Below are 23,409 nucleotides of genomic sequence, written 5' to 3' on the forward strand. Positions count from 1 at the left end.
CTATTTATTACGCTGTGGCTAGTTTATCCGAAGAATCCCCCTTCTTATTGAATTCAAAACGAACACAAACGCGATGGTTTTTGATGCGCCCCGTGCCTACTCTTGTTAGTAACGCTACGGAGTAACTAGTTACTAGTTAATAAGTTACTACATACTTAACTAGTTACTGCGTTACCTAGGGCGGGCGGGGAAATCAACTGCCAAGGATCAGTTCGTTATGAGAGAAGGTTTGTGATACGGGAAGGGTCTCGTTCATCCTCAACCCCCCCCCCCCCCCCCGGGTTCTTTCCATAATAATAGAGTCATTCAGTATCATGTCCCTGTCCCCGGGTCCCGTTTCAAACGAAAGAAAAAAAGGTCATGGGCCGCTAACGCGAAAAAATTTTAGGAAAATCAACGGGGGGGAGGGAGGGGAAGGGGAACCTGTAAGGGAAATGGGCCCTACCCCGAAAAATCCTCCGAAGGGATGGGATGGGAGAGGATATTGAAACTACACACGGTACATGTAGTTACTGTACGGGTAACCCGTTCCATTCAGAGTTTATTTTTATTTTTATTTTTATTTTATTTTATTTTATTTTATTTTTGGAGCTTTCTTCTTCCTTTCTGGTGCAAGGAGGAACAAGTATGTTGTATGTACTTCCGTATGTATGTATGTATGTCTCAGCTAAGCCGTTGGGAGGGAGGGGTCTCGTGGACAGGGCTGGGAGCAGGGAACGGGGAAACAGGCGCTTGGTGAGAGTTGGGTTAGTTAAAGCCGGGAGGGGGGGGGATTACGATATCTCAATTATCAGTCCTCCAGGGCAGACGGCAATGATAGAGCGTAGAAAAGAGATCAACAAACAGATTCCAGGTTCATGCCTGTCCAGCTTATTCCAAGAACTCATACATGCAAATCTGATCGTCCGTATCAAAGTTATCTTAGTTCCTATGAGAACATCAGCTCCCTTCCTTGCCATCATTGGTTCCTTTGAATAAGTTAACTAGAGGATCTCCCTTTGTTCCAGCAGTGATCATCATGCCCATCCAACACACTGCACTGCGGGGGAAAAGGGGCCAAAAAATATAAAAGGGGTAATGGAACTCAGATAGATCTACATTCCTCCATACGGAGTTACAAGGGACAGAGTCTAGATAGTTATCCTCTGTGGTAATATGAATATACCCATCTCACCCCTGTCCCGTCCCCTCCCCTTCCCATACAAGGGCCGGAGCGGGAAAATTCTTGAGAAAAGAAAAGAAAAAAAGGTTATTTTAACTCATTCTATTCATCGTCTATCAATCTATCCCTCAAGGAAGAAGAAAAAGAAGAGTAGTAGAAGGAAGATGTAGTCGAAAACTGAGGGCCAGGGTATGCAAGACAACAAGAAGGAACACCAAGAGAGAGAAAAAAAGGCCCAAAGAAAACGAATATGCATAGGGTTGAGCAGATGATTAGGATGTCATTTCGGTTCAGTTTGTTTGTTATGGTCCGGTGCGGCGTGTAGGAACTACATGAAGGGGCATGTCGTATCTGGCGTTTGCGTTTTAGGGATGTATGTATGCGTAGGTGCGGTAAAAGCAGGAGGAGAGTTTGAGTTAGGGGAAGAGTGAGGGCTTTAGGGAGGTAAAGAGTTGAGAGATATGAGGCTGGAGGTAACCCGCCTTCCTGAGGCATTATGTATGCTGTAAGTTTCCCGCCCAGGGGTCCCATTCTGGTATATAAAAAAAAGAAAAAAAAAAAGAAAGAAAGAAAGAATTACGGAAAATGTATCGAAAAACAGTGAGTCGCGTAAAGTTTAACGCGTGTGGCGGTAGTAATGATAATAATGAATGTTCACAAATCTCTATGTATCTCGTATAGGGAGTTAGTCGTGTATCCCAGTATCCAATTCTCTTGCAGCGCCGCTTCTGCTTTCTAAGCGTTTCTATTTACTCTTAAATGTCTGCAAACGCGAGCTCATAGGCTAATCCAAGTGTCATCTTCGCATGTTGTAGCATATGGTTGAAGTCGAGAGTCTCGATTGTATCCTGTCCTGTGTGGATGTGCTGGCTGGAGTGCTCGAATTTAGATTCGATCACAAAGGCGGAAGGGTAGCCGAATCGGCTGGCGGATGCGTGGTCGGAACAGGCGTAGCCGCACTCTGTAAGGACGAAGGGGATGTCGCAGTACTATTGTTTTGACGGAGATGAGGGAGTTAGCTGACAACAGTCTTAAATATACATTTACATATGTATGTACGGCAAGTATGCCTGGGAAGCAACTTACCCCGTTGACAACCTTCTTAATAAATTCAGTCAGCCCTTCATCAACAAAGTCGGTAATAACACCAACAGACTCCAGCTCTCCAGCGTCCAGTGTCCCCTTTGAATACCCAGTCATGTCCTGCTGAAGCATGGCCCTGATATCTTTGTTATCCTGCTTATATTTTGAGAAGACAGCTTGAGATCCCAACAAGCCACCTTCTTCTGCAGAGTACCAGTGGAATTCAACTGTGTTTGTTGCATTGCCCTGTGCAATGGCTTCCGATTGAAGTAGGACACGGAATGCCTCAAGAATAGTCACTGTCCCACTGCCATCATCGTCGGCACCAGGTGCGGCTAGAATCGATGGCAGGAACATGTTAATGCTGTCCTGATGTGCACCGATTACAACAGTTTTGTTACTCTGGCCAGGGACAGTCGCGATGACACTGAACTGGCCCCAGGGATGTTCAAATTTCTCAACTCTCGCGTTAGATGCTGGGGAGCTGCTGATGGTCTTCTGGATTTGCTTCATCAACCAGGTCGCGGACTGGATACCAGTCTCAGATTTATAGTATCTTGTATGGAAAGAGGTGAACGTGGTTAAATGACTGAACATATTATCCTTGGACAATTGGGCGGCTAGAGGCATGACCTCGACCGTTCGGTGAAGACCCGTGGGGAATGTAACGGCGGTTTTTGCGAAGGCTCTCGGGAATAAATTCTGTTCAACCTCCGCGGTGATGTCGAAAAATTTTCGGCCATCCTATTTGAAAATTAGTAACAAAATACACCGGATGAAAACAAGGGTAAATAGAAGTGATGTAGAAAAACACACCCGTTTCAGTCCCCATTTCTCCTCTTCCGTCACCCATCGAGTATCGCCAGGAGCAAGCTCAATCAAAAACTTCCCAAGGTGAACATCTGCAATAGTGTCGCCTATGGGTTTTTGATCGGGGAGTGCTGCTAAAGCTGTTGTTGAGGCCGCGATACCCAAACTTAGGAAGCTGGGGAACTTCATCGTAGGAGGAGGTCGTTAAGGCAAGCAGCCTTGACGTAATCCTGCAGGCGTTGGAATGAACGTGTGTGTTGGTGAAAATGAACGGGAGATAACGAACGAATCCACAATTAAGGATAGTGAGTAGTGTGGCTTCAGAGAAATAATGTAAGGGATATATAAGTTTATCGACTGGGGGATAGGAAGGTGGATGAGGGCGGGGAGTGTCTTGGAGGAATGGAGGATGCGCGCGAGGTGTGAGCTAAATTTTAAAAGGTCCTTGACTGCGGTTATCGGTTGATCAGCCGCGGGACTGTTGGTCTAGCCGGGACGGGGCAAGCGCTGCCAAGCCGGGGGTCTTCTCCACTACCCTAGGAGCCTCGGAACTCAACCCGACGATGGTCTCGGCATTTTGAGTCGACCAAGAAAGTGAGGTGGAATGACAAGCTGGAGCTTCCAGTCAGTCAGTCACATACCTACTCCTTCATTTGTGGTTGCTGTCGTGCTGCTGGTCATGAATCTCCCATATATCAACCAAGCTTTGAAGGTTATTAGCAATCTTCATTCTGTGTGTGGTGAAATTTGCCAAGCTTGTTCTACCTAGTACATACTGATGAAAATGGTTCTCAGTGTGTATAAGCATTTTGAAGAGAAGAGAAGAGAAACAAGAAAAAGAGAGATAGATATTGTTTGATAAGCCTCTCTCACTGATCAGATGCAAGCAAAAGCTCAAAAAGAAGAAATAAATTTTACTCACAACAGAAACCAGCATAATGATATGAGAAGCAAAAAAAGTTGCAATATAGAACAGGTGATGCAAAACTAGTAGAACTTGGTTAAATAGTATTTGTCTGACTGAGTGTGCATTTGACCTTAAACTAATAATAAAGGATGAAAGAGAAGAAGAAAGACTCTGAAAGAGATCTATTCAGAATACCTGTGATCTGAATATAATGAAACCACAACATCAAAGAAAGTGGCATAAAGCAATTGTCACACTCTAATACTATGAGAAGGAAGAAATTCATGTCATCTAGACATCATAATGTCTATGACAGGCATCTCACAAGCTCCAGAATTCCTTGCTGAATGCAAGTAGATAAAAATGTACAACTTCAATTTATACTGTAGACTGATTGTGATAGTTAAAATTCCAGTATGAAAAAGTAACATCACCTCAGATCTTCTCACTTCTTCTTTCACACCTATGATAGACAGGCATAGTGTGTAGAGCTGTTGTTTGATGAGTTAATAAACTGTGTTTCCCATGTATGTACTCCGTACTGTACCTGTACATGTACTGTTCATGTACTTCCCAAGAATCCCAACAAAGAACTTCCCTGACAAACTAGGGCCTTGCAGCTGTTGTCTACCCATGGAGTCAAGAATTCAAAAGGCTCACTTTTCATTCTTTCAAAGAGTGACTGCAATGAGATGATCATAGGTGGGTTCGTTCTGCGGGTGATTGAACTAAAAATGCCCAGAATCACCTTCGAGTCATAATGATATAGGGATCGTTGGCGAGAGTCATCGAAAATGGAGTTGCGACAATAGCTGGCTGGAGTCATTTTCAGGCCTTTTTCTCCCCTTTCCATCTCTCGAAATGTTATGAAGAGGTAATGTATGTACATACTCCGTACATGTACCACTTAACCTGTCAAGTAGAGCAGTTTGAGAATGGCAATTGGTAGGAATAATACAGAGTACGGAGTACAGACATGATAGATGGAGGCAAGCTGCAAGCTTCGCCCCACACCAGCTGACCAAAGCCAAGTTCCAGCTAAGCCGGGTTTGGCGGATTCTGATGACTCAGCCTCATGACTCAACCCTCGGCTAGGTATGATTGGCCTGGCACTTTCCAACCAATCGCGAGCTTTTGAACACCTTTGTCTTCAACCGCCCTTTAAAAGCCAACTCCAGCAGCATTCCTTTGTCGGGTCCAGCTAGGTCTCGTTTACTGCATCTCAGGGAAAGCCCTGATATAATCTCCAAAGGCCGTCGTTCCCTCTCTTTTCTGATTGTTGGGTCGTCTGCTGTCTTTGCCTTGGAACACTCGACCCTCAGCGACATACATCTGCGCCAGTAGTCATGGCTATCCATCCAACTCTCCATGCTGAAGGGTCCCTGACGCCGCAGCAGGCGCGGGAAATCTCTGTCTGGTCCCAGCAAGCTGTCCAATCCATCCATGTCGACGGGGCCGGTGGGATTCCCACCGCTAGAGTGCCCGGAACTTCAGTCTCGCTGGCAATCCCTCTCGACGACGAGCACCATCCACCCACTAGCTTGCCGTTGCGCGTAAGGACGGCTACCAATGGTGGTGATACCAGCGGCGATGTTGTCTCTTCTGTGACCTATCGTCGCAGGGAACCACTCCGCCGCGATAGCCTGAAAAGACGGGATGCGCTCCTCAAAGGCAAGGAGGGAAGCCGCCGGAGACAACGCTGGGAGAATGGTATGTGCCGAACCCACCTGCTTGCCTAGCTGCATGCATAAACCCACCCACAACACAACACACATTGTTAGGGCTATGCGCCTAAGCAGCATGTAACCGCCCTGAGTGCCAGTGGCGTGAAACATCGAACCCCAAGATTGAACTGTCATGAATGATCCTTTTCCTCACCGCGTCTATTTCACACTATGGTCCATGCAGGTCCTGCACCTTAAACACTGTAACCATCAAAATAAGTGGGACTGACAAGACGACTGTCCACTATTTTTTGGGCACATATCTTCGTTTCTCAGACCGCCTTCTTAATAATCCCTGGGTCCAACTGCCCTCTGCGATCGACTGGCAGGTTCAGCCCACCTACGAGCGGCGTACGGTCCCATATTACCTAGCTCCGCTCTGGGATTCCCACTTCGCGGCTCGGGAGCAGGCTAAAAATAGCAACGGGTCCCGCAAGACCAAGAATAAGGATGGTGGCTCGGATCTCCAATCCCAGATCCCCAAGGAGCTGCGGTTGAGATTGAAACATGCCCGTGCCGCCCGTGGGTTGCTGCGGGATCTCGAGGAGGAGATTCGTCGGTTCGTTGAGAGGTATTACGAGAAGCAGGTTTTGTCGGCGCAGAATGAGGAGGGGGTAGAGCTGGAGGGTGCGCACTCGCTCCTTTCTGACGAGGACAAGTGGGAGAAACTGCAAGACAAGACGGAGACGGAGACTGAGACGGAAAAGAAGTGCGATTCCGACGATGACGAAATTGTCTTCGTCGGTAGAAGGGGCCAGGTGCGCAATGCGTCCACAAATCAACCTGAAGATCAGGGTCGTCTGAGGAAGATGAATCATTCCGATATGGGCCACCTAAATAAGGAGAAAGATGGGGAGAAGATGGTGTTTGAAAGCTTAGAGGAGGATCGTGCTGCTGGATTTGGGTTCGTTCTGGCTGAATACACACATCCCTTACCCCAAACTCTCCCCACCCACATGTTCCTGCCATTCTACCTCACCCTCCTCAACCATTTCCTCCTCCCTTCCCACCCCCCCACCCTACTTCTTTAGGCTAAGCTAATCAATCCCCACCAAAGCCGCTGGCTGGTCCACTCCATCGCCTCCTACTACGGGCTCCGCACCTGGTCCGTTACCGTCGGAAATCCTGCCCGTCGTGAGACGTACGTTGGCATCAATCACCCACCGCCAGCTAAGCAACAGCAGCAGCATCATCGCCGGCATTCCCGATCGTCAACGTTGCCTGGCAATGGCGACACGTCCATGACTCCGGCCAGGGGACATGTTGCAACCGCAGCAAGGGTCAAGCGACAGGGCATACTCCCTCAGCCGCTGTGGGTGGCTGTTGGTGTCTCTTGACTCCCTTGATTCGGAGTTGAGAGATGAGATATGCTTGTAAATTTCGGGAGTTGGTGATTGTTGTGTGCTATGCCTCTTTATCCTAGAACAAAAGAGTTTCATTTCCATTGCTATTCTATTTTTATATTTCCCACAGCTTTTGCGGCTTTTTTTTCGGTCGAGGGGATGAGGAGTAGAGTATCCCCTCGTCTGGCCGCGAGGACACAATTAGCGTATTTTTTAGCGTGTACATTAGCGTATTAAATACACTAAAACTACTGGATAATATGGAGATCAGCTGTATTGGAGTGTTTTAATGTAATTTATGTAATTTATGTAATCTATTTAATCTAGCTCTACTGCGTAATTAATATCATTATTATTAAATAGAGTGTATGAATTCCCAGCTGAAGATGATGATAGCAATTCACTTTTCACTTTACACCTGTTTTTGTACTATTTAATAAAAAAAACAGTCAATCTGATTTAAAAGAAGTATTGAAGAATTGAAAATCATCTGTAGAAGTCATATTTCTCTCTCAGAGTGAGCAGAGTGAGAAGAGAGAAGAATCACATCTGAGATTTCAAGACTGCAGAATGCATACACTGGTGTGACCCTCAATTTTCGTTAGGGCCACCCTAATGAGCGCTTGGAGCGCGTTCTCATCATCATTGTATATAGCATAGACTACGGAGTACAGTACGTAGAAATCATATTAATATCTAGCATCTCTGCTATAAGCTCCTGCAGCTGCTCCACTGTTATAGCATCCCAGATTCCCAGGCAGCTCTAACTACTCCTCAAAGTGCATCATTTTCATAAGTCTAGTCAAGACTGCAAAGGAGAAGGATATCTCAATGGTGATTGTTGGGTTAATAATTGCTTTGAGGGTGTAGCAGGGGGTTCCAGAGCTTCTGGGGCTTCTGGAGGTTGCAATAGAAGGTTCAAGAGCAGCAAGGAGATCCATCTTGATGATAATAGAATGAGTATAGGCACGTACAGGGGAAATAATAAAATAAGAATGAGAAGCTGTATCCTATTTATGATTTATGAGGATAATTGGCCCTAACGAAAATACCGGGGCATACTATACTGTAGTAGAGCAGAAAACATGAGATAGTGAATCTATAAGTTATCAACAAATCAGATTGCATAGAATTGGTATTGCGCTAATTGTGTCCTCACGGCCAGAGATAGATACAGTTCACATGTACTTGTTTTTCATGAAGTGCACAGTACAGCACTGGTTCCTGTTAGATATATGAAGGAGAAAATGTTGTTCTTGTTTTAGATGTCTCTGAAAAGCTTTGACACAACATTAACATGGGTGTCTTTCATAACTCTCAAAACTAGATTGATGATCATCTTGTTATTTTCAGTTTAGGTACTTGATCTGCATTTAACTACTTTCTACCACACTCCATATGTGATGATGAGGAAAATATACTGAGTGTGGATTGGACATTGACATTCACCAGCCTCTCATTATTTTTGTGGTTGAAGCACTAATAACTAAATAAAACAGCAATGTCGCCAGGGGTACTCCGTAGAGTCAGTCACAACGGAAATGTTTCCACGGCTTCGGGTGAGGGCAGTTCATGCGCAGCGTACAAAAAAAGTCCATGAACTCATCGTTGCCCTAGCCCCTCACCTCAGCACACAATTAGTTATCCACGCGAAAAGGCCACACAGCAACCAAAATCGAAGAAGAAAGAGATTAAAAAAAAAAAAAAAAAAAAAAAAAAAAAAAAAAAAAAAAAAACGAATCACGAATCACGAATCACGAATCACGGATCCCCCGTACTGCCATTAAACAACTCCTGGTTAACCCCAACATTCACTTTGTTCTTCTCTGCCCACTCATATATCGCGTCAGTATCATGGCAGCGGGCTTCCACGTCCCAGTAGGCGAAGGAGTGTCGCGCCTTCTCGACGTTGCTCATTGATAGGTACCGCTGCGAGTACTGCTCTTGCCCTCGCTCGTCGGTGTACGTGTAACTCTGGTTCCACCAGTAGACCATTGAGACATCGCCGGCGCAGAGGATGGATTGGCGGAGGAGGTCGAAGCAGTGGTCTGGGGGTTTTGGGTTTTGGGTTGGTGTTCAGTTTCATTTTTGATGTAGGGGTGGGGTGAGTGGCTTTTTTCTTTTTTATGTTTGATATATTCATTGATATTTGATATCGATAACTACTCACTTTTATGGAAATCGATATCATCCTTCGACTCGCCGGGGAAGAATTTATCCGCGTAGAAAGTTCTGCGGATGCGGTTTAGGCAGTGCAGTTGATGGAACATGCCGACGCCATATATGTATTGGCCCGGCTCGACGAAGGATTCTATTGATCGGTCAAGCCGGCTGGCTATCGATTTGGGTAGCTGGACCACGCCGTCCGTTGCTATTTGATCTTGGTTAGTCATGTACTACTTTTTGCTCTCTATTGTTTTATTTTTTTTATTTTTTATTTTTTTTTTTTTTTTCCCCTCCTGCTGCTGCTACTGCTACCACAGGAGAAATGGGACAAAAGAAGAGAAGAGAAAAGGGAAGTCAGGAGAAGGGGAGATTTACATCCCAACGTCTTATTCCATGCTGCTTCTAGTTCGTCAGATGTTTCAGACTGGAATAGCTTCGACGGGGCGAAGCGCTTGTTCACATATCGGACATAACCATCTTCTCTTACGGGAGCTGGTTAAGGGAGTTCAAATGGGACAAGATATCAGCTCGCATGTTCCGAATTGAAAGGGCGACGACAGGAGAAGATAGGTGATGAGAGGGTAGGGTCTGTATTACATACAGTAGGGCAGAGCAGGCAGTTCAGTATCAGGAACGCATTTTTGCCGGATTGTCACTGACGAAACCCCCAACATTGACACCAGGACGACCAGGAGGAATATGTTGAGTGTCGTAAGAGCCTTGGCTGAGGTTTCCCAAGTACATCTCCAGTTTTCCCTCCAGTTTTCTCGTGATATTATCCCCTTCTCTACTTCATGATTATTATCATCATGAAGCAAATGCTCGTTTTCGACCATGTGATAACCATTACTGGTTCCCATGACTGCTTTTGGCTCCTCTATTGCTAGATAAACAGTATCTGAAGAAAGTGCTGTGTATTACTGTGGGAGAATTTCTGCGGCGGGACAGCAGTTTTCGTCTTAATTCTTCTACTTGATTGCCCATTGGCTTTTTTTTCCGTTTTCTCAATTCTACGATTTCTTTATTTGATCTTATGTTGTCCACGCCAGGCTGGACATATAGGTGTCACAATTCCGAATCAGCCGGCGCTTATGTCGCGAATTGTCGGTGACTGGTGTTACTCGCAGATGCAACTTTGGATTACACGGCAACCCGTTTCGGTATTGCCGTGACGTGTCCATTAATGGCATTTCATAGTAGCCGGATAAGATTGCCATGCATTTGGATATGTGATACCATGTTTATGGTTCCCTCCCTTTCAACTTTCGCTCCCTTTCGTTCTCAGCAAAAGGTTGAGAAGTTGAGAAGTGCCATCAACACCATCAAGAACATTGCCATAGCCAATTTTCAACCGGAAATCGCCCTCCGAGCATCGCTTACTGGACCAGCTGACTCATTTTGTCGGCAATTGCACAAGAGATCCTAGACCAGTTGCATATGGAAAAGGGATGCTCGATGAACTGTAATGACCCTCTCTCGTTCATGGATGGTCGATGGTCGTAGGGCGCAGTTGAAGATCTTGTTGAACCCTAGCCATCCGTTTTCCTGCACTGACTATTTAATAATAAACTGTGATACCGCACTGGAAGAGTGCTCTCCTCCGTTAAGTATTTATACCTTAGCTCCTCGAGTATGCCTGTGTAACCAACGAGAAAGCCTCCTAACCCCCTTCGATTCCGTAATATTCCACCCGTTTTGCTATCCCAGCATCACTTCCTCTTGGATTCCTCTATCAAAACAGCTTACCCAGTCTACCTGTCTTTCTCAAAACACACAATGCGGCTATCTCACACCATGAGCACCCTCCTGCTTCTCGCTCACGCCGCAATCGCCTCCGCTCTTCCAATCTCAGCCGAGAACGCCAACGAATTGAACAAGCGAATGGACCAATTCGAGATCCCCTGGCTCAGCGCCCCAAATGAAGCCGGCGCAGAAGAGCCCGCGCAACGCCGTGCTGTGCCGAAAGATGAAGCACCTAATAACATCGACAAACGCCTTCCGAAATTGGGCATGTGGGCCAGCCCCAAGGAAGAGGTTATGTTTATGGATAACAAGGAGCCCGCTTCTGGGGCTTTGGCTGCTAGGCACTAAGCACGATGATTGAATGAATGGGTGAGATGTTCCTTCGGTTTGCTTGCGAGGAGGGGTTGTTTCGGTGGACTGGAAAAGTTATGCATATCATGAAGGAAGCGGACGTGGGGCGGGTGCAAGATTGATCTTTGGACATTTTCGGGCTTGCTGGGTGATGGGAAAGATAGGAGTAACAGCGCATCTGGGTAGGTGGGGAAAGGATTTTACTCTTCGATGGGGGAGCCTAAGAATCTAGCAAAGGAAATTCATAGTTTAATCGTGTTGGTAGGGAGTGAGGACTGGGAGGCAACTTTCTGGTGTTTTTATTTTTTATTTTTTTTATTTTTTTTTATATTTTGTAGGTTAGAACTGGGGGAATGAGATCAAATCTATGGATTGATTCAGTGACACAAAAAGAACAACGTTTTTCTTAATCTAATGACTTGGTATATCCAGCTATATATTTAGAAAGGTTTGGATGTTTGATTCGTTTCTTATACTGAGTTAAATATCTGTTAATTAAGGGCGAGAGCACCTATATATCCTTCAAAAAGTGTCTAGAAATTAGTGGTATCTTAGAAACTAGCTATTCTTCCACAGTGCTTTTCTACCTGCTTTGGCTCCTTTTCTTTCCTAGCAAGGGGCAATCCACGGCTGCTTGCTACTATCATTCTCAATCATATACTTAGAAATAAAAGCTCTGGGCCGAGGGACGAAATGAGTGCCTTGTCTTCCCTCCTGCAGGATGGCGACTGACTTATATACAAGTTCGCCGAGGCACTGCTTGCAAGTGGTAGCATACTTTCGAATCAGAAACATGTAAGGGAACTCACATCGAAATAAATATTCTCAGGGGAAGTTGTCAGGCATGTATGTACGTGTGTATCTACGTCATGAGCAGGTGTCTTGTTCATCGAATATTTCCGGACAACTACTTTCTGATGTCTTACTGTTGTCGTTCCTAGAGGCGAAAAGAATTTTCTGGATGAAGATAGGGGGTTATTAAAGGGAGGGAGAGGATGGACACAGCAGGCGACGTAATTCCAGAGCACAAATGGAGATTACAATCTTCGTGTTATGCCCTGAAAAACGCTGAAAGGGGACATCTATATAAAATAAAATGATATAGTACAACACGAAATTCCGCCTCCTGAGTAACATTGAAGTTGAAAAAAGAAAAGGGGCTGCATGTAGCGTTCACAAAAAATAAGTTCTCCTAGCCCCTTACATAGTAGTTCAGACCTTTTTTTGTATAAAGTTATATTGCATTCCACATTTTCCTCCACATATTTTTCTTTCCTAAACATTTCCTACCAAGAAACCACTGTACCTAGCACCAGACTCTCGGATTTATATTGCTCTTCTCCGCCTTCTCTACCCTTCCCTTTTACGCCGTAAACTTATCGGTAAAGAAGACATATCCAAACATGAAGCTCCTTTACACCTTCGCTGCCACCCTCCTCACGCTCGCTGCCACCACCACGGCTGCTCCACAGCTGCCACTACCACTCGACTCCGTCACCGGCGTCGTTGGCAACCTTCCCGTTGTAGGCAGCGTGGTTGGCGGTGCACTCCCTGTCAAGGGCCGACAAGCTCCGGATGAAGAGCCTGAGGACGAGGACAGCGAGTGAACTCTTATCAAGAACCCTGTAAGTGCAGTTGATTCATTTAGTTTCAGCCGCATAAGGGTTTCCTGCACTTTCACTTGGGATCGGTGAGCTGATATGGTAGAAATAACAGGAGACCCCATGTCCATGACTAGTTCCGTTTGGCCATGGAGAGCGATTTGAAAATGGATAAGACGGGCGTGTCGATCTCAGGATAGTTGGCCCTAGTTCACAAATTTGTCATGTTCACTGGTTGTGTGTCCTATTTCGAACCTAAGGGATGATTGCCGTCGGGGGGAGGCGGGGGGGGAGGGGGGTTTTGAGAAGAGCCTTTTTCATGGTGGGGCTACCGATCATTCCTTGAAGTCTTCCTTTGTGTGAAAAAATGGAGGTCGTATATCTCGTTTTAATTTCGGATTGATGTGATCCTGTCAATGCTACAGACCTTTTACTAGCAATATATTATTAGTGAGATTCAAGCCATTTCTCACTGAAAAATAACATCGGCTAGCAGGAAATAGCCAGGGTAATATATACTCACTCACTCAAATACATGTATGTACATACATTCACTCACCATGTATAAGAGTTCGGAAATGATCGTGGCCTAAGCATTGGGCTGATAGACTCTCTCCTCATCCATATCTATCTAGTCGATAAAGTGTTATGGGGAATGAGTTCATTTGTCGGGCTCAGTCGGACCAAGTAGACCTAGATAATTCCAGATCTGTTTCACCTCGGCACCCTTGCAGCAGTGTATGTATATTATCAGCTCGCTTCTGCTTTTATCCGGCGGTTATCAGTGCAATATAATCAAGATAGTTGGCTTATTTCCCCCTAGCTAGCTGCCGAGACTTATGGGTTGATATCCAATGCAATGCCTCCCTTATTCAGGGGATATTGAGTTCTTCATGCAAGTCTTGAGCTGGCGAGTGCAATTGTAGAGCAGGCCATAGACTTGAAAATAGCTTGCCCAGCAGGGCGTGTCGGCATGGGCATGCATTGGGGAAACCGTGGGTTCAAACCGGATGAATTTAAATCATGGAAACCCTTTTCAGGCGATAGTTAGGGCACGCCGCTCTTGAAAAACAGAGGCTCTCTATGATGTTTCCGCTCACTAGCTCAGGGATCGCTCAGGGGGTTCCCGCTCAGAGTAACAATGGAAAAGAACTATGCAGGGTTTCCGAATAGGCTCAGTAGATGGTGGGAATAGATTTGCGTGGCACAAGTACGACTTCTTCATTTTGATAGAGATATTGTGATCGTTGTCGTTCAGGTACATATATGGCAAGATTGATTGAATCCACAGCTTGCTCAAGCCACTTCGCAAGCTGATATCGGGAGGGGAGGAATTTAGTGCGATAGTTACGTTTAACGTGGAGAATACTAAAATAATGATAGTGCAATCTACAAAAGCGTAAGACAACTAACACCCCTGATATAAACAGTTACATAAATAACCCTCATTTATGTAAATTAGCGTATTGGCACAGAGTCAATTGAAAACGAAAAGAATCTAGTAAAATAGCTGTATAAATATTGGTCCAGAGGCTATTTTTCACAAGAAACACTATGACAGCTTCAACTACAAGAGATGATACAAATTTCAGATAATTCTCAAGGTTCATGGTAGAGGAATCAAAACTTGGGTTAGAAGTGACTAACTCTCTGAATAGTCTATTTACAGTGTTCTAGTAGTAGTTATGTGTTTAGAATTTTTCAATCTTTACCCTCTCTGATAGTTATGATCTTGCAACTTCAGCATTTTAAGACTTTATAGTAACGTTTTCTCTTAATTAACTGCTTTCTGAAAAAAAGCATTATACGGATGATTTCTTTAAGACGAAGTACTAATTATTGACAATCTGAGATCACATTCTCTTGCTATCTTGAGTTTTCATCTCAAGTAGTGTTCAAATAGATCTGAAGCATCATGGTTTAAAAACTAAGTTATCTCATTATAAAGAGCATAGACAGGTGGTTGCATCTCTCCCAATAAAATCCTCTCCAAAACTTCAAGCAGCAGGCATGACAGAAACACTCACTGCACGGGAATCGATATTCTGTGTATTGAGCAGTGGCTAAATTGAATGCTAATATGCATTCCTAACTTTCAACGTCTCAGATACACATATTGAAATAAGGTAACCTTTTCTTCATGTAAATATCATCTATGTCTTGTGCCGTAGTGCACCTTGATATTTTAAGATGCTGAAGTGAAGCTACGGAGGGGCAAAAGGGAGGACTGCAAAGTTTGGAAGAATCGCGATATTTGAACCCTAGCAAGGGAAGCAACGGCTAATGAGGTTTTTAAATAAAACGATACACATGTGTACAATGTAAGTAAGCCCTCGACCCTGCCCAGGTGCCGTAACTCAGTCCCTTTCCTAGACCTTCTGGAGAAACTGGATCCAACTTTCTGTCCCACTGTCCGAATGTGTCGTAGGAGCCAATCCAAAATTCATGGTGCCTGTTGAGATTGACACTTGCGCAAATTGAGTCTGTGACGTTCTCCTTGCCAGATGTCAAGTCTTTTGACTCGGAGGTCGGGATTGAGCAAATGTAGATATTCCTTTCCTGTACCATGGTCAGCTTTACCAATGTTCAATACCCACCGGTCTAGACTCACCTGAAGGAATGTATGTATATACGGATGAGGTTTCGTCAGCGCTCACCTAAATTTATAGGTGTATCGTCCACCTAAGGGCATGCCTAGGGATTAAGCGATGAAGACCCAGCGACCTTAGGCAAGAGATATATATATATATGTACTGTATATCTAAATACCGATGACCTTGTTACCCAAACAGTATATTGCATGGTTGCTTTGACATATTCTGCCCTTTTTAGATGGGTCAATAAGCTGCTTGAGGAACTCCATACACCTCAAAGTGGCACCCCGAGGACTGTGAAGCTGTATCCATATAGCCCACATTTTATCGAGTGTAATAAGGAAAGTAAGATATAGAGGCAGCCCTTGTTCTATGTCGGCGGTTTAACTCTGGTGGTTACTTGGTCTACCCTAATTCCCTAATCGGGCCGGAAAACGCGCTAGGCGCGCCAAATCGCTCTTAAATAATATTTAGTTGGTCCTCACGAACCTCAACCATTTCCTCGTCGCATCCACCCCTATAGCTATGCGTATCTGACCTTCAGAAACTCCTCGCATCGCTTGGGATCTGCCTCTGACAGGCCTGTCTGTTTAGACTGTGCCCCATTTGCTTCCACTATGGACCGGTCTCAACGAGAACAATCCAGTTCTGCTGGCAAATTCCAGAGGAGGATGTCTAACAAACCCTCTGACGAGTTGACCCACTCCTTTAATCGCCTTTCTCTTGCGACAAATTCTGTTGCAGCCGGACCACCCTCATCGCCATCCCCATCTCCATACCAGTCCCCTTCGCGGTCTTTCGACCAGAACAATTCCCACTCTCGCCATGACTCCCCTTCCAGAGCCTTCGCCAACCATCCATCCGTTCCCCGAAGGACCCCTAGTACCAGCTCTCTGAGGGACGAGAGAAGAGTGTCCACTTCTTCACTACAAAAGAGATCATCGGTCAGCTCGCTACGCTCTGTCCAAACCTATAGCGGTAATGGTGTTGCTCCTCAGCGCCCTAGCCTTTCCAGACGCGCTTCGTCGAATTTCCTTTCTACTACATCTCCGAGCATGCGCCCCAGATCCCCCATGCCAGAGCCGCCCGTTCAGCCTGCGGCACCAACAGCCTCTTCGATCGCCCAAGAACATTTTAAAAGGGAGTTGGCTTTGCATCAGTCTACAGACCTGCAGTCCAAAACACTTGTTATCGTGCAAGATGCCTGCTACGGACATAGGTTCTCCCGCCCAAGAACCTCCAAAGCTGGCCTGGAGCAAATTGTCGAGCGTCCAGAGCGCCTACTTGCAAGCGTACTTGGCGTATCGACTGCCTATATTCGCCTAGGGAGACGATATGACGATGGCCAATTTGCTCCACATCCAGACCTTGACATCCGATCATTGCCAGTCCCGCCCTTTCAAATACGGAAGACGACACGCACAATGTCACTTAATTCCCCAGCGGTTACCCATGTTCATGGTGCAAAATGGATGGATGAACTACAGATTATGTGCGAAGCTGCAGAATCCCGTCTCGCTTTGAATGGAAAGGAGCTGGTCCGGCCTAGCAGTTCGGGGCGGGATAGTAGTTCCGCAAGCCGACCAAAGTTACATGAGGGCGACTTGTATTTGTGTTCAGAATCCTTAAATGCGTTTGAGGGTGCGTTGGGGGGAGTGTGCGAAGCTGTGGATGCCGTGTTTGGACCCTCTTCTACTACACGGGCGTTTGTGAGCATTCGCCCCCCTGGCCATCATTGCTCAGCGGACTATCCATCTGGGTTTTGCTGGCTTAACAACGTTCATGTTGGTATTACACATGCTGCAATGTCACATGGCCTCACACATGCCGCTATTATCGATTTCGATTTACACCACGGAGACGGATCGCAGGAAATTGCTTGGGAACAAAATCGAAAGGCAAAAGGGGCCTCCAAGAATGCACCACCTCATAAGAAAACGGCAATCGGTTATTTCAGTCTCCACGATATCAACTCCTATCCTTGTGAGGCTGGTGATGTAGACAAGGTTCGCAATGCTAGCGTTTGCATCGACAATGCTCATGGCCAGTCAATCTGGAATGTTCATCTTGAACCTTGGAAAACGTCCGCTGGCTTTTGGGAACTGTACAATACGAAGTACTCTATTCTTCTTGAAAAAACTCGAAAGTTTCTACGATCCCATACACAGCGTTTGCTAAACTCTCAAAATCCGCCACCTCCCAAAGCAGCAATTTTTATATCTGCCGGTTTTGACGCTAGTGAGTGGGAAGGCGTTGGCATGCAGAGACACAAAGTCAACGTTCCCACGGATTTCTATGCCAAGTTTACAGCAGACATTGTACGAATTGCAGAAGAGGAAGGTCTGGGCGTTGATGGCAGAATTATAAGCGTTTTAGAAGGAGGTTACTCTGACAGAGCTCTTATAAGTGGTGTGCTCAGTCACTTGTCAGGGCTTGCGGATAGCCAGAAAAATACTTCTGAAAATGGAGATAATCGCCTTGCAACTGAGATGCTGAGTCGCCTTGGTTTGAACGACCGTCCTGAGACTGTCTTAGAAGAGGACTCAACCTTTGATACCGAATGGTGGAAACTTCCACTGCTAGAAGAACTAGAACTTCTTGCAAACCCACCACCTCCAACTCCAGCTCGCAAGCCTCGTGAGAAGGGACCTCCCACGTATTGTTCTCCCACGCAGGCGTCAGTCGCTAAGATCGTCATGCCTTCCCGTGACCGGAGATCGATTTCATCGCAGCTAAGCGCCGGAGATGGAGGATATGCCCGTCCCCCACTCCCGGTCATTGACTGGGCAACGGCCGCATATGAATTATCGAAAGTTCTTATCCCTACAGACCGCCAAACCATTAGTTATCAGCACTCGGAATTGAAGGCTGAAAATACTCGGATCCGACGTGACGGCCATTCAACTTCGAATGTTTCCGAGTTGATTGCGGTTGATGATCGGAGACCAATGCAGTTAAGGGAGAGAAAACCAAAGTCACCAACACCTGAGCTCCAAACCCCCAAGCGACCATCTAGAACTTCGCGACGGACCACCATAGCCTCAGTGAGCGACCTTCCCGATGCCTCTATCATCGAATCTTCTGGGAGTAGTAACCAAAATTCCAAAGCTACTGATGCACATAGCTCACGACGCCTTAGCATAGCGTCGACGGTGGCGTCGACTACTGGTGGTGCCCGTAGCAGGGGAAGCGTAGAGGGAACTTCGCCGCCCTCGTCAAATGAAAGCAGTGCCCACGTGTTGAATTCACGTTCAGGAACCTCAAATGGGAAGTCTACAGACGCAATATTGGTGCAGAAATCGCGAGCTGCAAATGTCCGGACCAGCCCGAGAAAGACAGCAGCTGCTCCACAAGCACGAACTATCGGCGGTGGGCCCATGCCCCCTGCTCGCTCCTCGTCTATAAACAAAGATATTTCAGATCGCAATCTCACCAACCTCTCCGCGGGTATCAGAAAGCTAAATATCAAACTCAAAGTCCCTAGCCCGGAAGAGCATGCAGCGAGGGAAGAGGAGCGCAGGAAAGTTACTACGAGCAGATCCACTTCCAAAAAATCCCAGACTTCGAAAACCCCTAGATCGAGCAGCGCGAAAGCCACCGGGAAGATATCGCACCCTAACACTTCTTCAAACCAGGCTTCTTCGCCTCCACCTACTACAGCCCTATCTATCACCAGTTCCGATCCTATCAAGCAGAAAATGCCACCCCCTCCTCCCCACATAAACTCTGATATCGATACCATTCCTACCCCTGATCTATCCTCTCCCCCACTTTCAGCCAACTCATCCAGCGGGGGCATACGAGGGTGGCCATCCGACCAAATAACCCAGCGCAAGTACAAGGAGCCGTCGAAGACCCTCTCACCCGCAATTAGGTTAGAGGACAAGGATGACGCACCGTCTGCATCACGTACTCACATCTCGCCTCCCCTCACGCCACTCTGCGCGGAAAGTTCCGGCACACAGCCTCAGCCTCAACTTTCTGTGAAACCGCCATCTGCCCCGTTGGGGGGTGGCTATCACAGCGCCGCCGCTGCGCAGCCATCGACTATAAATCAGCTCCCTGTTTTCACATCTACCTCCGCTATCCCGTTTTCTACTGCTGCCGCTTCTAACGCGCCTCCTGTTCCACCCCAGGAGGAACAGCGAGAGTAAGGCCATGACGGTCTGTTCGCTCAATTAGAATCCGTATTTGCGAGGTTACCCTGCTGCAATTTTCCTTTTTGTCGACTTGCTTCTAGTCTATTTCTTCTTCTATCTATACCCGCTGTATTGGATGTATATTTAATCATATTCTCATCGTCTGCATTCATTTCCCCCTTAATGTTTGTTTATCCTTCATCGATTTAATAGTCAGCTGTACCATGTCAGATCTTTCCTTTATTTCCGATTTGTTTTCCTTTGTCTCTTTGTTCATTTGCTTTTTGCATTTAATACCCATTGAACTATTATTATTGCCATTTTCTCACTAATTTCTTCTCTTCGTTCTTGATCTTATCCCTGTTTTCCCTTCTGTTTCTATCTTTCCTTGCTGTCTATCTAGCTTCTGTAGTATTTTTATCTTCCATACACCCACCCACCTGGCCGTCATACTCCTGTTGGTTTCTTTTTCAAAATCTGCCTTCATTATCGTGACCACAATTATACCCCGCTGTATTCCAACAAGTGTTCTAGCGAGTAATATGCGCCTTCTTGAATTTTCTCTCTTTTCTCTCTTTATCTTTTTTATTTTATCTTTTTGTTTGTTTTTGTTATGAAGCTAAGTTAATTGCACCCATTCATTATTCAAATTCAACTTCAATGATGATAATAATCTCAAATTGTCCTAGCTCAGAACCTCTCTCGAGCCTGCATTTTTATTTCCTAAAAAAAATCATTTTCCAATCCGAATATATTGAAAGATGCCAAAACAGTGCATTCACTCTTCCTCTCGTCACGTTTTCCTCTTGCTTCACAGCTCCCGCTTCTGGTGCAAGTTCCCGAGTTGAAAATGTATGGTTTTTTCTTCCCTTCGTATCGTAAAATATCCCTCCCCTATCTTCCTTGTGGTTCTTTCCCTGAACCACAAAATTTCGGCAACTCCGATCTTTTCGTTCTTTTCTTCTGCCCGCATATGTGGAATGGTTCGGGCTCTTAACTACTAGTAAAAGCATGGTGGTGATCGAGCTCTGCCCCAATGTCCTGCAACCAGTATGATTGAATAGGACGGGGTGGATTGGGGTTGCTGCCGCCTCATGCGGTGAGCGGTTTCGGTTTATTTTTATTTGTATTTTTAAAAGGAAAAAAAAAAAAAAAAAAAAAAAAAAAAAAAAAAAAAAAAAAAAAAAAAAGAAATCCTCCTGCGGCAAAATGTCGAGGTAGTAAAACTCGCATAACGGGGGAGGGCTTTCACGCAAATCTTTACCGAGATGGATAGATAGACACCTTTGGTCATGTCGAGATAATGCGAAACAACTCACGCGCTTTGCTAGAGACTACACAGTCACTTCCCTTGCTAAGGCGGTGATTTTCAGACCTCGAGAGCGTCTCCCTTTGGGAGGTGCCTGAGGCTTTTTGACACCCTGCGGTCTGCTTTGAGGTGGAGCTGCCCTGACGTTCTTTTCCCTAGAAGACTGAGATCTTGACTCCTTCTTTCCGGTAGTCTCGCGAGTCGCCGTCCGGCTTGACTTTGGCGTTTCCTGTGCTGCTTGTTGCTGATCATCTCTTAATGCTAAGGCGGTTTTTTTCGCAGCTGGAACTAGCTTCCTTTTCCTAGATGACTGAGCTTTTGTGATTCCTTGGGGCTTACTGTGCAGGGAAGTAGGCTTGGAGCTCTTTTTCCTAGACAGAGTCCTTAAATCCCTTCTAGATTCAATCTTGGGCGCTGTCTCGCTTTGCCTTGCTGCTTCCTGTGCTGCTTGTTGTTGAGTTTTCCTCGATTCCATTTCAATAATTCGCTGACTCCGACGCAATGAACCAGTCTCAGCAATGGGCACAGAGCGTGCCATTCGTGATTCATTGGGTATCATATCTCGTCTCGTGGCTGGTTTTGCGAGTGTGCTGCTTTGACTTGGTGGCGCCAAAGAAGCCGTCCCTAAATGTGCATGGCTAAGATATTTAGCAGGAACTGCTGGGTTTGCTTTCCTTCGTGAAGAGACTCGCGGTGAACCGACTAGGGATTTCGTAGTACCACTGGCTGAGCGTTGACTCCTCCTCAAAGACTTCCCTGCACTTGGAGGTTCTATTTCGATATGCGACGACGGCAATGTTGCAGGTTCCTTGGTTTCGGCTTCTGCTTCTGCAGGACGGGGTGTCTTGTCTAAGCCGATAGCACATTCTTGCTCTATTTTGGGAAACTCCGATTCTATCCAGCGAAGCCAACCCAGATCTTTCTCCAGGTCAGATTCTTCTAGTGCTCTCACATAGTGGATCCAGCCCATATTCTCAGGTATCTGAGGATTGCGCTTACCAGCCTCCCAGTCTGCTATGTCTTTCTCTCGCTGTTTGCGCGCAGCCTCAGCCTTCTCCCTCCTGGGGAGTAAAAATTTGTGTTCGTGATAATGATACTCCTTCCACGTGTCTATTTTGGACTGTTGTTTCTCATCGAAATGCAACTGGATGCTGCCCTCAATCCCCTCCTTTTCCCGGTAGTCATGTACAGTCTGCTGGTATTTAGTAAAAACCTTCACTGACCTCCGTTTTCGCATCTGATGGGTTAGGAAAACAACCCATTGGTTTCGTTGGCCGCGATATCTCTGTCCCCAGTATTCAACCATATCCAGATGCTCTCCAAAGTCATTAGTTTGTGCTTGGGCTAATTCTAGTGGAAAGGCCGGCCGTCCACCCTGCTGTATTAGATAGTTATAGTCCTCCAGGTTCTCTGCGCGATGTTTCGCTCTAATAGCTTCCATCTCCGGGTCCGGACTCGGGGTATGGGTTAGGAAAGACGCGGTGGTCTTGCTTTCGGTCGAAGCAGAGCGGCGGCGAGCATCTGTACTGGATAGATTTCTGTTTTTTTGCCGACAATATTAAATTTTTAATCAGTAATCCGGATATCTGTACATCAAAAATCCAAATAGAAGCCTCACCTAAGTTTCTCCCCCAGTGCTGTCGCATCCAAGCGGTAATCCTGGCCTCTCGCGTCGACAAGCTCCCTTCCAAATCCAATGTCAGCATCCACATGGAAGGGGCAGGATATCGAACAGCAATGACAAATTCTTCCTTACTTCAATTTCTTTTTATGTTCTTCGGTCCATTCTTCCCCCTCCACTGGCTCAAGCCAACTTCTCAGCGTCGTCAGCATGCGATTTTATTGACAAAAACTTCCATGTTATGATTTGCTTGAATCAAAATAGGAGTATCCTACAGTACGCCCTCCAGGTCCTTTGCGGTCAACTTCTCGAGATCATGAATAGATAGCTTCATATTGAGCTGAATGGCCAATAACGACGCGGTCGATTCCGGTTTATTAATGGTGTGTTCTGTAGTAAGTGATGGTTAGAAAACTCGAGAGCAGGTAGAGACTCTTTATATGGGGGTGAATTTTAGATACAGACAGAGGGGAGCGCGCCAGATCAGCGACAAAACAAACAGAGCACCGCCATGCTACAACAGGAGGAGAGACGGCCATTGGATCACCGCGATGTGTCACTCACCGACGAACTACCCGGGCTGAAACCTACCAAAGAGCGAGATGTGACAAAAAGAGCTCTGTTGTAGTGTTGGAAGTGAACCAACCAACAAGCAAATCATCATCCCTTTGTATGACTGACTGCGGCGAGCTTCAATCACCAAGTGTGTATTGTATATTACATTAAATATATTGCAGTGCATGCTATAATTCAGTGTAATACATTACGGTATCGGTATCGGTATCGGTATAAGTATAGTATAGTATAGTATTGTATTGTACTCCGTAGAGAATAAACAAATACACCGAAGTCTATT

General features: G+C 45.9%; 7 protein-coding genes across 9 annotated transcripts; 4 read left to right on the forward strand and 3 right to left on the reverse strand.

The window, feature by feature from the left end:
• Positions 1 to 555: 555 nt before the first annotated feature.
• Positions 556 to 3,713, reverse strand: BDCG_07361 (leucyl aminopeptidase). Its single transcript, XM_045423153.1, has 3 exons — positions 3,062 to 3,713; positions 2,249 to 2,989; positions 556 to 2,151 (listed from the first exon to the last, which is right to left on the reverse strand). The coding sequence occupies exons 1-3, from the start codon at positions 3,242 to 3,244 to the stop codon at positions 1,918 to 1,920; spliced, it is 1,158 nt and encodes a 385-aa protein (XP_045278611.1). The 5' UTR covers positions 3,245 to 3,713; the 3' UTR covers positions 556 to 1,917.
• Positions 3,714 to 5,040: 1,327 nt separating this feature from the next.
• On the forward strand, positions 5,041 to 7,433 carry BDCG_07362 (uncharacterized protein). Its single transcript, XM_045423154.1, has 3 exons — positions 5,041 to 5,672; positions 5,963 to 6,590; positions 6,744 to 7,433. The coding sequence occupies exons 1-3, from the start codon at positions 5,309 to 5,311 to the stop codon at positions 7,021 to 7,023; spliced, it is 1,272 nt and encodes a 423-aa protein (XP_045278612.1). The 5' UTR covers positions 5,041 to 5,308; the 3' UTR covers positions 7,024 to 7,433.
• Positions 7,434 to 8,396: 963 nt separating this feature from the next.
• On the reverse strand, positions 8,397 to 10,267 carry BDCG_07363 (uncharacterized protein). Its single transcript, XM_045423155.1, has 4 exons — positions 9,797 to 10,267; positions 9,571 to 9,687; positions 9,200 to 9,400; positions 8,397 to 9,077 (listed from the first exon to the last, which is right to left on the reverse strand). The coding sequence occupies exons 1-4, from the start codon at positions 10,053 to 10,055 to the stop codon at positions 8,791 to 8,793; spliced, it is 864 nt and encodes a 287-aa protein (XP_045278613.1). The 5' UTR covers positions 10,056 to 10,267; the 3' UTR covers positions 8,397 to 8,790.
• A 408-nt stretch (positions 10,268 to 10,675) lies between these two features.
• BDCG_07364 (uncharacterized protein) lies at positions 10,676 to 11,622 on the forward strand. The gene has a single exon (XM_045423156.1). The coding sequence runs from the start codon at positions 10,972 to 10,974 to the stop codon at positions 11,284 to 11,286; it is 315 nt and encodes a 104-aa protein (XP_045278614.1). The 5' UTR covers positions 10,676 to 10,971; the 3' UTR covers positions 11,287 to 11,622.
• A 923-nt stretch (positions 11,623 to 12,545) lies between these two features.
• Positions 12,546 to 13,614, forward strand: BDCG_17504 (uncharacterized protein). Its single transcript, XM_045426616.1, has 2 exons — positions 12,546 to 12,914; positions 13,006 to 13,614. The coding sequence occupies exon 1, from the start codon at positions 12,693 to 12,695 to the stop codon at positions 12,894 to 12,896; it is 204 nt and encodes a 67-aa protein (XP_045282093.1). The 5' UTR covers positions 12,546 to 12,692; the 3' UTR covers positions 12,897 to 12,914; positions 13,006 to 13,614.
• A 2,302-nt stretch (positions 13,615 to 15,916) lies between these two features.
• On the forward strand, positions 15,917 to 22,612 carry BDCG_07365 (histone deacetylase HOS3). The gene has a single exon (XM_045423157.1). It carries the CDS (start codon positions 16,102 to 16,104, stop codon positions 19,636 to 19,638), a length of 3,537 nt encoding a protein of 1,178 aa, XP_045278615.1. The 5' UTR covers positions 15,917 to 16,101; the 3' UTR covers positions 19,639 to 22,612.
• On the reverse strand, positions 20,810 to 23,269 carry BDCG_07366. 3 transcript variants are annotated; one of them, XM_045423159.1, is made up of 5 exons: positions 23,019 to 23,269; positions 22,829 to 22,943; positions 22,689 to 22,745; positions 22,551 to 22,616; positions 20,810 to 22,470 (listed from the first exon to the last, which is right to left on the reverse strand). In XM_045423159.1, exons 2-5 carry the CDS (start codon positions 22,885 to 22,887, stop codon positions 20,958 to 20,960), a joined length of 1,695 nt encoding a protein of 564 aa, XP_045282095.1. In that variant the 5' UTR covers positions 22,888 to 22,943; positions 23,019 to 23,269; the 3' UTR covers positions 20,810 to 20,957. The 3 variants fall into 3 exon arrangements, with proteins under 3 accessions (XP_045282095.1, XP_045282094.1, XP_045282096.1); XM_045423160.1 differs by having other exon boundaries at positions 20,811 to 22,470; positions 23,118 to 23,261; XM_045423158.1 differs by having other exon boundaries at positions 22,829 to 23,269.
• Between the last annotated feature and the right edge of the window lie 140 nt (positions 23,270 to 23,409).

This window comes from Blastomyces dermatitidis (genome assembly GCF_000003525.1).
Source record: "Blastomyces dermatitidis ER-3 genomic scaffold supercont1.8, whole genome shotgun sequence".
Classification (NCBI taxonomy): domain Eukaryota; kingdom Fungi; phylum Ascomycota; class Eurotiomycetes; order Onygenales; family Ajellomycetaceae; genus Blastomyces; species Blastomyces dermatitidis.